Raw genomic sequence first — 13,468 nt, 5'->3', positions numbered from 1 at the left:
GATGTCGGCAGAATCTGCCCCCACCCCGGAGTGTTGAGCTAGTCAACCTTTCAAAACTGAACTCCAAACCGATGTGATCAGATAATGAAACCTAACGCTAACCCAGTTCTCTCAACTGCCAGCTATGTCATACGGAGTCGCGCTCCGACATCACCGTCATGTTAGCGCTAACGAGAAGACACGACGAGACTTCCGGTTTAACATACAAAAATAAAATGATGAAAGGTTATGCATGATAAACACAAATATTTATGGTAACGTTAAGGCAAACTAAGTCAAACATCAAATAAAAACAATGCTTAATTAAAAATAAAATTAAATAAAAAATAAGTCAAAAGTATGACCTCAAAATGATAAAATAGGCCTTCACACAAAAATGACAAAGGTCAAAATTATGATAGTATGTTACTTACAAAGTAAGAACAGTATAAAATACTAAATCAGACTTATGACTTACTAAGAGAAGTCGAACATCAAAATGGCTCTTACCAAGTTAACTTAAGAATCACTAGGTCAGGCAAATTACAAGACATTACGTCAAAAGTAATACTAATGTTAAGTCAAAATTATGAAAGGCCTACTAAATAGGCTAACCTATTTCGTAGACTATAGGCTATCTCTAACTTGCATGTGAAATAACTGACACTAGGCTTTACTGACATAGTCAAAAAGGATCAAATGCCTAACTTCCATGTCTTCTTTTTGATTTCTTCCATTTATTTAAATTATTGTTGCTGCTGAAAATGTGTTTTCCTAATTTCCTAATTCCTAAAAGCGAAGAGACCATCACTTGCGTTTTTGTTGCTTATTCGTGTGCAATGAACTAATGGGTGTTTCTTTTTAAACGAGAATTTTTTCTATGATTCATTAAGGTAGGCTATATTGAGGTAATAGAAGTGATATAACAGCGGCATAAAATGGACATTAAACCATCTAGACCAGTGGTCAGCAACAGGCGGCCTGCGGGCCAGAACCAGCCTGCAAGCAATAATAATAATAATAATCATATCTGGCTCGCGGGCAGATTGCTTCATAGCAGAAAAATAAAAAATAAATAAATTCATAGCGGCTGGTGCTGAAATAGATCTCAGTCATGACACCAACAGTTACTTACACAATCACTTCCTCTTAAGTGATTGTGCCTCCAAAATAAAAAGGCGAGAACTTTTTGTGCAGCAATGCTTTATGACAAGTGTATTGAGAGCTTTTACTTTGAAGAGTTCCGAACGACATTCAAAATAGACTCTGGCTTACTTGACACACCTCTGAAAAAGCCGTCAGTAAAGGTGTAGTTTATTCCCCTTTATTTCCTCAGGGAAATGAAAATAAGCACCATAGGAAGCACACAAACTGCAGCACATGCTTTATTGTGAGCATGTGCAAAAGTGTCCTTATAATCAATTTGTTTAGGCTAACAATTAAGAAAGAAATACGCGCAATTAGTGGGAAGAGATCTTACAACCTTCCAAACGCACAAATAACATTAAAAGTTTTAGACTTCATCCTGGCCATGTAACGGCTTGCCGATGCCAGACTTATTTGCCGACCCCTGATCTAGACTATAAAAGAAGGTCTGAAGCATAGACTGTAGCTATATAAGAAAGTTCGAACAGTAAATTTCATGAAACGCTTTGATTTTGAAGGCGAAATTACTCGTCTTCCGATGTTGCCTTTGCATGTTCTTGCTCTTTCAGTGCTCTCCCTTAACATTCCTGATAGCCCGGAAATTTTCTCAAATTACCCACTCACACACCCACTCGGGTTGTTTTTCATCCACCAACTGTAATGCAAGTCAATTTTACAACTGACAGCAATGCAATCATCGTACACTGGCAGTTATGTTATTATTTGTAAACGTAGCAGCTGTTGAGGATATTCTAGGAAGAAATTGGTCATTCTATTGAGAAATGCTGCAGTCCTCCCAAAAAAGTGAAAGAAAAGCAAAACAATTGATAAGACTGAAGGATCATTTGTGGAGGAGTTCACTGAGGATTTCCTCTTTTTCCTTGGCTCTGATATTCACATCACTGTAAAACATTTCAAGTTAGTTTAACTTAGAAAGTAAAGTTCATCTGCTGCCATGAAAATGCAAGTTAACTCAACTTGAAGAGCTAGTTGTGTCATCATTTTTTAGTTGACTGAACTTCTTATGTTGAGTTAAAATAAATAATTATTTTCTCTCTCTCTTTCCTCTCTTAATCGACATACATTTCTGCATTATTCTAACTTTCACTTTTAAGTTAAAACAACTTAACCACATTTATACCACTTTCTATTTCAAGTTAAGAGGATTTAAATCCCAAATTTGTTTCAATTTATGAGGCAGTTGTTAGGTTCCCCCTCCACCGCCGGCACTGGTCCTTTCTTGTTTACCACAAAAGTGTCTATATTTTAGTTGGAATTTGAATACATGACTTATCTGTAGTGTATAATTAGTTGATTGTGTCCATGGTTTAAAGAAGACAGTTTCTCTCAAACTCAAAGTTTTTTTTTTCTCTTGCTCCCATCCCTGCACATCCGCCTTCTTTGGTCAACTGATAACTTGCATATCCAAGTTCAATCAACACATAGATGTCTGACAAGCCTCAAATAGTCAACACACTGAACTAATGCAAGTTTAACTTTCAAAAACTCATACAGTAGAATTCAAAATCCAAAACATGTCAGAGCTCTTTGAGTTAAAAAGAAGTGGACATGACTAAATGGGGAAGTAATGATTTACAGTACACAGAGTTCCTCAGCGACAAAACAGAAGTTGTTACGTCTATCTTGAATTTATTAAAACACAAACAAAATTGTGCTAAATGCATAAATTGTTTTGCATCAGCAGACAAACGTGAACAAAAGAACTAATCCAATCACCAGTTATAGCCTTAGACATTTTCTGTTAGTTTTGAACTTACAAAAAATCTATGGTATCGATAAACAGCTTGTATACTTAAAAATAAAATAAAATAAAATACAAAAGTAATACTGATGACATTGCTGTATCATATGTGCAGCCCCAACAGCTCCATGAAATATATAAAATTACATCAAAAACATCACTATAATTTGCATTTTGTCATCAATCTGCCTTTATGACAATGACAGTTACTTTTGACACTGACAAGTGGAGACTTTCCTTCAATTGTTCAGTTGTTGTGTAAAATCTTTCTTTATTGTCCAAATTATTTTCCAAAAACCTTTCAATTATAATTGATTAACTCCTCATACTAACATACATTAAGTCTCCAGTACCTCTTTTAACAAGTTTAAAGCTCTCTATCATCCCTTCGTCAACATTCTCATTTATGTGATCTGTGTTAGTCTAGAATTCCAAATGTGGGCTCTACAGTGTCAACACAAGAAATATTATATTTGTCTCATTGAAATTATTTGATAAAAAATGAAAACTGTAGGGAGAAACTGGGATCCTTCAAACAGATTCTCAAATTAAAGACAGAAATGTTTGCTGTCATCATCTCACCACTGTCCTGAGGAGTCAGCGTCACAGCTTTGCAGTGTCATGTGGCATTCATACCTGATGGTGAAATGGTGAGACAGACCGAGAAGAGGAGAACAACAGAGACCACAAAAAAAAAGAATGGGAGTCATTGAGTGCTATTCTCCTGAATGAACCTCCAGGTCTGTGATCAGCACATTTCCATCCGACTCTGTTGCCTGTGAGCTGGTTTGTCTGTAATAAGCGCTGCCAAGAGTAGGAAGCCCCCGAAAACGTGACGCGCTCCTCTTGTACGCAAACCACATCGCTCCTGCCAGCAGGGCAAAGATCAGTACAGCCACCAGCACTGCAGCGGGGATGACACCATGATGTAAACCTGAAAAACCCAACATGATAGCTTTTATGTATGTGATATGAAGGCCCCCTCTTTGAATTACATAGGTACAGATATCTATTTGTGACATGCATCACATTATAACACAGATTCTGTAAACAATGTATCATTCTCTGCATGTTTGATCAACGTGAAACAATGTGCTCATGCTTATTGCACCTACTATAAAGCACACATACAATCGTCTAAAGTGTAAATCATTCAAATTAAAGTGCACTTTACCAGTTAGCGGTTCCACTTCCACCTCAGTAATTACATCTGCAAAAGAACACATGCAGTGAAGTTCAATATGACTTATCATGTATCATCTTGGGTATTCAGACCACGTGGTGTGAGCAAAGAACAAAATCTACACTGACATTACATCTCGAAAGATCATCGCCATGAAATGTGATCTTGGTCAAAAATGGTGCAGCCACAGTTATCAAAAGAATCAGAAAGAAAACCTTATTTTGATCTAATTAGTGTTTCCAGCTATTTTTTTCCATCTTGTATCTTGTGACTAAAACTTTGCATACATGACTACTGTACTGTAAATCTTGTTTTTCTGTGGCAAGAACAGACAGTGTTCAGGTTGTAAACAGTAACAAACAGTAACTTTGCGGATATAAGCACTTCTATTATGAATGAATAAATACACATCATTCAGCATACAGTGACGGTCTTCCCATGCAGCAGATACAGAGCAACATAATCAATCCTTTGGATTCATATTTCACTTCGTATAACACTTGGTGACTGTAAATCAGCTTCAACTTCTGAGGAAATATCAAGCTTATCAGCTGCTAAATGCTCCACTGTGTTCACCAGCTAGTTGCTAACTGTCTGCTGTTTGGTGCTGGGTAGGTAGAGTACAGGGGGTTTATCAGTCTCTTTTTCGCTGAAAAACTGATGAGAGAACAAAAACAGTTGAGTTGCGGGCCGGAAAATCAAAACAATGAGATGAAAGAGGCCAAATTGATTGACTGATAATAGCCGCTTTAAATTTTGTGGGTACCAGCACTCAAAAAGCTCCATGCAATTGTGCCTTGGTCTCTAAGGAAAACTCTGCTCTTACTTGCGCTTGTTTTTATGTATTTCACCCTGTGGCATTGTTACCTGTGTAAAAATGTATATATTATACACAGAGAAGGCCAACAATATTCCAATATGCTGGGTATGAGCTCAAGACAGGAGGCCCAATTTTCTTTCAGAAGGCCTCACAGATCCAAGTTACGGCCCCTGATACAACTTACTTGAGACAGTTTTGCAGATGAAACCAAGCCGTTCAGTGCACTTTGACAGGTGCCACACATCGTCAACCACCCTGGTAGTAACACAGGCATCTGCAGTCAGCAGCTTAGAGTCTGGGGCTTTGTTGGGCCAGTTTGTGTAGTCCATAGGCGAACCATCCACCCAGGCCAGGGAATCAGCTAAAAGCAAGGCCACTATTTAATGAAAAGGCATTGCAGGAGATTGTGGTCATCTGATGGTTATGGGAGGGTGATAGATTCTTACTGTCAATGTTGAAGTACATCCCCAACCATACGGCCTGGTGAAGGAACCCCAAAGACCACAGCTGCTCCAGAACAAAACGATTTTCTGTGTCACTCTCAATGGTCAGGACATCTGAGGTGTTGACTGGAAAGTAGGACAACAAAGTCTTCACTTCTGCACAGTTTAAAGAAAATACTTTATTCCCTTTCTTGCCGAAAATTATATGAGATTTTTGATACAACTGTCATGTCTGTACAGTAAATATGTAGCTCCAGGTAGCAGAGAGACTGGAAACAGGGGGAAAACAGCTAGCCTGGCTGATCACCGTGAGGTTACCAGGCAATGAGCAGAGACTCCAGGAAGTGAATGAGGCTGTCAAAGAAATAGTCAGGCACTTAACCTGTAGTCAGCTGTGGCTTCATATTTGCTGTACAGACATGAGAGAGGTACTGATCCTTTCATCTAGCAAGAAAAGCAGCAAAGTGTATTTTTTGTATAAAGTATGTTTCTATTTCATCAAAGTGACATTTATTAGTAAGAACTGAAACATTTTTCTAAAGTCTAGTGCTTTTCAGAACAGCTCTTCTATTTGACCTGTAGGGGGAGTCTGCAATCCATCCTGCAGGTCTTTGTAGTTTTCAATCATATCGTTAAAAATACACATGTATTGGCTACACACCTTATCAATCCATACCTTTCTGTCTGCAGTGCTCTCTTGACTCCTCAAATGTAAGTTTCTGCACCACAGGCTCAAAGTTGTAACAGCCATGTTCAAATTTCACCCACGTTGAGGGACACACAAACTCATATGAGATAAAGGGTTTACTTCCTGTGAGAGAGAGCAGGAGAAAGGCAGAAAATGGTGTATATTTTCATACATGATGAGTAACCCAACAGCTGAAGAGATGCAATGTAGAGCGCTCAGATTTTCAGGTTTCACTGACGTGGTAGGGGAATATGACACAGGGCTCCCGGTAGCTGAGTTTCACAGTCAGCTCTCCGCCAGCCTCCACTCACATCCATGTACACACACTCTCTCATCACAAAGTCTTCATCGTCATCAGCTGCGTCCCAGTGTGTGTACACTGTGTCACTCCCATCTGACCACTGATAATTGATGCCACCCTGTAAGGAAGCACAGTCACCAATGTGTTTGTCAAGGATTGACACTTGTTGCACTATACCAGTAACACTTCACGCTTATTTAGAATGGAAGTTAATGCCGCAGTGGGTGTTAGGGTTAACCCTAACCCTAACCCCCCCATCCCTCTCTCCCTCTTTCTGGCTATCTCTCTCTCTCTTGCCCTTCCTTGCTCTCTCTTTCTTCTCAAACCCTAACCGGTCAAAATAGATGGCCGCCCACCATGAGCCATGGTTCTACTCGAGGTTTTTGCCTCTTAAAAGGAAGTTTTTCCTTGCCTGTGTCGCCTAGTGCTTGCTCTTGGTGGGAATTGTTGGGTTTCTGTAAATAACATCACAGAGTATGGTCTATACCTGCTCTATATGAAAATCGCTATGAGATAACTGTAATTAAATTGAACTGAATCTGTGCATGCACAGTGATTTGATTAACAAGAATTGGGGGTAATATACCCTAAAATGTAGATTGTTTAGTAATAAATATAATTTTTCAATTAGTTTAGATGAACTAATTGAATTTGGTGTTGTCATTGACATTCTCTTACTGTATTGTTCTTTGCTGTGTTGCATCTTTTGCACTTATGCAACCTTTAGTTTATCAAATTATTGTACTTATATAACACCTGTAGGCTGGTGCTGCAAAAAATTGTGTAGTGTCTGAGAAAAAATGTCCCATAAACTGTCACAGGTACTGGGTATCTGCTATTTGTGGACTATGTATTGATTGTTTTTACTTGTATGTTTCATTTCTCATAATTAAGTTTTATTAAACACAAGAAATCTTCACACCATCTTGGTCACAATTATTGGTTGCTTTAGTTAAGGAAATGCATGTTTCTGAGGGGAATTCCAGCTACTGATTTACCAGGAGTGACACACACTCGTGTTGCGTGATGTAACGATCAAGCAACATGATTATTGATTGTGTGTGTGATTACGTGTGGGGTAGGAAATTGACTGCCACACTGTTTAAGAATGCTGATAACATGCTGTCATGCACAAATTATTCTTTGGTAAAGAAAACAAAAAGCTTCTACCAAATTTTAAATGCATCTCATGAAAGCAGATGGGTATAATCTGCAATTCATGGTCATTAACCTGTATTAAATGTAGTTTTGGGAAATATGCTTACACACATTCTTCCTGCGAGTTGGATGAGAACACCACTCTTATGTGTGTCCGACACTTAGCATAGAATTAAAATGAAACTATAATGTGTTGTTTTTACACTTTGATGTTTTGTAAGGATAAAAAAGAAGTTACATGTTAATTAGTTACATTTACAGTTAATTATAGGCAATTGTTTTAACCTTTGGACAGAGCCAGGCTAGCTGTTTTTATGCTAAGCTAACCAACAGCTAACTTTAGCCTAATTTTTACCGCATAGAAATGAGAGTGGAATTGATCCTCTCATCGAACTCTTGGTAAAAAATTGAATACGCATATTCTCCCAAAATGTCAAACTTTAAAAGATACACACATAATGCCACTTCTCCGACAGAAACATATAGGAGACATACACAGTGCAGAGGTATACAGAATATACTGCATGAGGAGATACATACGTCTTGACTATGCAGTCCAATCCAGTGGGGGACTGCCAATCTATTGACAAGAACAGTAAGGAAAGCCTGGTGGTAGGCATCTGTAATGGTCACTAGGTCAGACTCTTTCTCTGTGCACATATGCATCGCGTCATACCAGCTCATGTTGCCAGACACAACCCTGTAGCTGCGGCTCCTGTACTCAATATTGTCAGGGAGGGGGTGGTGATAGGAGTGTGTGGGGGGTTTGGATGTATCTGTAACAAGAAAAAAAGGCAAAAGACATGAGTGTGGGAAGAAGGTAAGATACTGGAAAGCTGGGTCAGAATGATTACTTCAAAGTGTTAATGTTTGGGACATACACAATAAATGCATAGTTGATTAGCTGTCACACATATCAATTAAAAGGAATAGTTTAGCATTTCCTTTCTTGCTTTGATAATGTTTTCATAACTAATTAGTGACTTCCTTGAGTCTTATCTTGCGGAGACTCCAAGACTCTAGGATGAGATATCAAGTGTTTATTTGCTAGCTGCTACACCACGTTTCCAGTCTTTATGCTAAATTAAGCCAACCCTCTCCTGGCTGTAGCTTAATTTTTACTGACAGATATAGGAGTCTTCTAATTCAACTGTGCAAGAAAGGGAAAAAGTGCATTTTCCAAAATTTCTAACTATTCTTTTAAGGTTAACAAATCTATGCCATCAATTTTATTTTAAATCAAATAACGCAAGGTCACATGAAAGGAGGGGCCTGGTGTACTCATAGAAATGTGCCTGGCCACCATCCCTGGTGTCATTGTGTTTTTAGAGTTTATTTCATTAGGTTTGACAGCAAAAGAGAAAGAATGAAAAATGTCCAGAGAGGTAATGAAAAACAAACAGAATAAAATCAAAGATAAAGAAACTGAGGGAATCTTACCTTGAGGCTTTTGACAAACAAAGCCATACCCACTCTCACTGCACCTCTCATCGTACCACTTCCCTGTCAGGTGGAAGTTGTGGTTGTTGGACAGAACAGTACATAATGGCTCATCAGCAAATCCACTGAGCCACTCATCCTCCTGAAGATCCATAAAGTACACACAAACCCATTCTCAAAAGCGCACATGAAGGTGGGCCATGTCAGTTCACACATCTTCAGACTGATTTTACACTTCGTTTACACAGGAGAACTGATGCTTACAACTTTGTGCATAGACAATGTCAGGTGACTTTCACTTTGAGCACCTTCAAGGCTTGGATGTTTGCATAATTCTCCAAGTTAAATGATCTTTTTTTGATAAAACATCAAAAGTTAGAAGCGTGTGCACATAAAAATGTTAGCAATGAATCCATAAGTTATGACTCAGTGATTTGTTTCTGCCCGCTATGACAAAGCTACAGCTCTAAATCACAGCTCGACTGGCTTCTCTATAGGCTAGAGTCGCTGAAGCTTATGGGCTCTGTATCTACCATACCAAAATAACAAAAAAAACAAAATAAGATTTCTCAGAAACAACGCTGAAGTAATCATAGTTGTTTTGTTAAATTATCCAGGAAACTCCAGTGGTTGTATTTTGAGGAACAATGAGGATATTAAATTGGAAAGTCAATGACAAATGATAGCAGTGTGCTGTTCTAATACAGCATAACTGTGATCACTTTGAGAGTCTCAAGCTCTGGCATAGACGCACTGAGCAAAAAGACCTGGAGCTTGTCTTGGCTCGCAGTGCAATGCTCAACATAAATTTAAGAACACAATTACACTGATTTTATTCAGAGTATACAGTGGTGTGAAAAAGTGTTTGCCCCCTTCCTGATTTCTTATTTTTTGGAATGTTTGTCACACTGAAATGTTTCAGATCATCAAACAAATTGAAATATTAGACAAAGATAACAAAAATAAACACAAAATGCAGTTTTTAAATGGAGGTTTTTATATTATTAAGGGAATAAAAATCCAAACCTACATGGCCCTGTGTGAAAAAGTGGTTTCCCCCCTGTTAAAACATAAATCATGTGTGTTTTATCACATCTTTGGATTTCTCTAGCCACACACAGGCCTGATTACTGCCACACCTGTTTTCAATCAAGAAATCACTTAAATAGGATCTGCCTGACAAAGTGAAGTAGACCAAAAGATCCTCAAAAGCTTGACATCATGCTGCGAGCCAAAGAAATTCAGGAACAAATGAGAAACAGTAATTGAGATTTATCAGTCTGGAAAAGGTTATAAAGCCATTTCTACAGCTTTGGGACTCCAGTAAACTACAGTGAAAGCCATTAACCATAAATGGCAAAAACATGGAACTTTGGTGAACCTTCCCAGGAGTGGCCAGCCGACCAAACTTACCCTAAGAGCGCAGCAACGACTCATCCAAGAGGTTACAAAAAAACCCCACAACAACATCCAAAGAACTGCAGGCTTCACTTGCCTCAGTTAAGGTCAGCGTTCATGACTCCACCATAAGAAAGGGACTGGGCAAAAATGGCCTGCATGGCAGAGTTCCAAGACGAAAACCACTGCTGAGCAAAAAGAACATCAAGTCTCGTCTCAGTTTTGCCAGAAAACATATTGATGATTGAAGACATTTGGGAAAATACTCTGGACTGATGAGACAAAAGTTTAACTTTTGGAAAGTGTGTGTCCCATTACATCTGGTGTAAAAGTCACACAACATTTCAGAAAAGGAACCTCATACCAACAGTAAAATATAGTGGTGGTAGTGTGATGGTCTGGGGCTGTTTTGCTGCTTCAGGACCTGGACGACTTGCTGTGGTAAATGGAACCATGAATTCTGCTGTCTACTAAAAAATCCTGAAGGAGACTCTCCGGCCGTCTGTTCCTGACCTCAAGCTGAAGCCCACTTGGTTTCTGCAGCAGGACAATGAACCAAAACACATCAGCCAGTCCACCTCTGAATGGCTTAAGAAACAAAATTAATACTTTAGAGAGGTCTAGTCAAAGTCCTGACCTGAATCCGATTGAGATGTCGTGGCATGACCTTAACAAAGTGTTAAAAGGCTCAAAAACTCTCCAATGTGGCTGAATTACAACATTTCTGCAAAGGTGAGTGGGCCAAAATTCATCCACAGCGCTGTAAAAGACTCATTGCCAGTTATCGCAAACACTTAATTGCAGTTGTTGCTGCTAAGGGTGGCCCAACCAGTTATTAGGTTTAGGGACAATCACTTTTTCACACAGGGCCACGTAGGTTTGGATTTTTCCCCCTTAATAATAAAAACCATCAATAAAAACTGCATTATGTGTTTAATTGTTATCTTTGTCTAATAATTCAATTTGTGTGAAACATTTCAGTGTGACAAACATGCAAAAAAAAGAAATCAGGAAGGGGGCAAACACTTTTCCCACCACTGTATACTGTCATAATAATAATCCACAGTACATCACTCTCATCATCTCACAAGCTGGGACTATTTTAGACACGATTAGAAAAGTCTCCTGTGGAGGGACACATATTCACACGCATAATATAAATAGACAAAAAAATTTCCTCATTTCATGGTTAACATTATAGGTCAACCTGAAGCATTCGCAGGAGCTTACCGTGAGATAGCTCTTTGGTTCGATTGGAGACCAGTTGGTGTAGCTGACTGCTTTCCCATTGGTCCATTTCATGGTGTCTTCATCCCGTAGACCAACCCACACACCTACAGAGCTTCCCTGGAGCAACATGGTGATGTAGGCTGCAGAAATGATGAGACAACATGAAAATCAAAAACTAAAAAAAATGAGCAGTATGCCTTTCTGACATGCCTAACAAGGAACATGCCATAGGAACACAAAAAAAGTAATCTTGTCTAGTGATGCTTGTATTTGAAATTATCCATTCATTTCATAGTAGTACAGCTCGCTTTGCCTTTACCTTGTTCAATCTCGTCTTCTATAGCAACCAGCGAACCTTCAAATGCGGAGCAGATGGACTGGGCATCTTTCCAACTCTTTCCCTCCTTTGGGCTGCCAGGGAGGTGAAGCAGGAGACACTGCCAACACAAACACACATCCCACACAAAACATGAATATCACATTGTGAAATGTAAATCATTATGCCCCTATGACCACCAGGACTGTTGTTTTGAGAGGTCAGGATTCAAACTGAAAAAGAAAAAAAAATCCAAGCAAGTAGTCTCCTTTGATCGACAGAGAAGGATGTAATTTCATATTACTGGTGAAACAAGAAAAAAAGCAAACGTTTGGCAGCTGATTTTATGCACTGACAAGAGCTCTGCTTCTCGTGATTACATTTTAGAGAAATTAGGCACATTACACAGGGCATTGTTTACTGTTCATATCCCATGATGTTTAGCTCGTAAAGTTACTTAAATACACTTTAAAACCAGCTAGATAGGATTGCCCTTGTGGTTTGTTTCATATTGTTCTCATCTTTCTCACTCCTCTCATTTCCTGTCAACCCTCTAATAAAGGCATTAAATGCACCCTAAAAGTGCATAACTGTACATAATACTGTTTGTTCCATAGTTTATGTTCAAGGCGAGAAAAGACAGACTCTGCCACAAGGCTCTCCATTCTGTTGAATATGCAGAAGAATGATTGTCTTGCTAAAGACATCTGCATCTATTCCAAGTCAATGGGTCTCATTTGGTATGACACTATGTTTCAGAAATTTTGTTTTGATGGAAAATATGTTTTTCAGACAAAAAACTATCACCCAATATTGTATTGGGTGATACAATTAGAAAAGACTCCTGTGGAGGGACACATATTCAGATACATAATATAAATAGAACAAACAAAATTGCCACATTTCATGGCTACTAGCAACAGTCTACAGTATTTGAACAATGTAGTAATTTATTTCAAAGAATACTAGATTTTGACATCTAATATCAGTCTAGATGAAGAGATGATTTAAGAGAAGATCAGCTGGTTTTGTTCTTTTTTTGAGGTTGACTCAGCTTGAGCGCCATCAGTGGGGGGTTATTCTGAAGATGTAAACATAAGTCACTCAAGAACAGCGAATATAAACACAAACATCCTGCTTCAACCCCAGAGGCAGCTGGGAATTTAGAGAAGTGACCAAACTGATTTGAGGGGGAGAGATACAATAAAGCATATTTTACAGTTTGCATCATTACAAAAAAATAAATATAATCAATTTTAAACAGTCACATACTACTTTAACGGCCTCTCCCCACACACACATTTTGTATTTATAAGCACTATACAGACTTTAAAAAATGGTTTATAACACACTAAAATGTAGTTGTAAGCAGCTAGAAAGGGTTTAACTTTTTCTATGATGACATATTTTATGTTACTACAACTGTGTTTTTCTACATTGTCATTCCTTATCTGTTAATACTCCAGTCCCCATTTATGGGTGCACAAAGAAGGAGTTAATGTTGCTGACAAATACACCAACACAGGCTTATACTGTATCTGCTTAAAACTACATTATACCAATTTTACTCTGAGGTTTCTTTGCCTTGACTGAGAGGTCTCCAT

The 13,468-nt window shown here is 38.5% G+C and overlaps 1 protein-coding gene across 2 annotated transcripts in view; it reads right to left on the bottom strand.

The window, feature by feature from the left end:
- Window positions 1-2,733: 2,733 nt before the first annotated feature.
- pla2r1 (phospholipase A2 receptor 1) overlaps window positions 2,734-13,468 on the bottom strand; it is a 30,760-nt gene continuing 20,025 nt past the window's right edge. For both annotated transcript variants that reach the window (XM_038701492.1, XM_038701493.1), the window contains 10 exons: window positions 11,868-11,985; window positions 11,549-11,688; window positions 8,921-9,062; window positions 8,021-8,256; window positions 6,260-6,440; window positions 6,010-6,144; window positions 5,337-5,459; window positions 5,075-5,251; window positions 4,062-4,097; window positions 2,734-3,821 (listed from right to left, as the gene is read on the bottom strand). In XM_038701492.1, coding sequence (XP_038557420.1) covers window positions 3,604-3,821; window positions 4,062-4,097; window positions 5,075-5,251; window positions 5,337-5,459; window positions 6,010-6,144; window positions 6,260-6,440; window positions 8,021-8,256; window positions 8,921-9,062; window positions 11,549-11,688; window positions 11,868-11,985 — 1,506 coding nt within the window. In that variant the 3' untranslated portion in view covers window positions 2,734-3,603. The remainder of the gene's footprint in view (window positions 3,822-4,061; window positions 4,098-5,074; window positions 5,252-5,336; window positions 5,460-6,009; window positions 6,145-6,259; window positions 6,441-8,020; window positions 8,257-8,920; window positions 9,063-11,548; window positions 11,689-11,867; window positions 11,986-13,468) is intronic.

This window comes from Micropterus salmoides, unplaced genomic scaffold (genome assembly GCF_014851395.1).
Source record: "Micropterus salmoides isolate LMB-PRFRI ecotype aquatic unplaced genomic scaffold, ASM1485139v1 Ms_hic_scaffold_6, whole genome shotgun sequence".
NCBI lineage: Eukaryota > Metazoa > Chordata > Actinopteri > Centrarchiformes > Centrarchidae > Micropterus > Micropterus salmoides.
The sequence above is the reverse complement of the archived record's forward strand: the minus strand, read 5'-3'. Positions and strand labels throughout refer to the sequence as shown.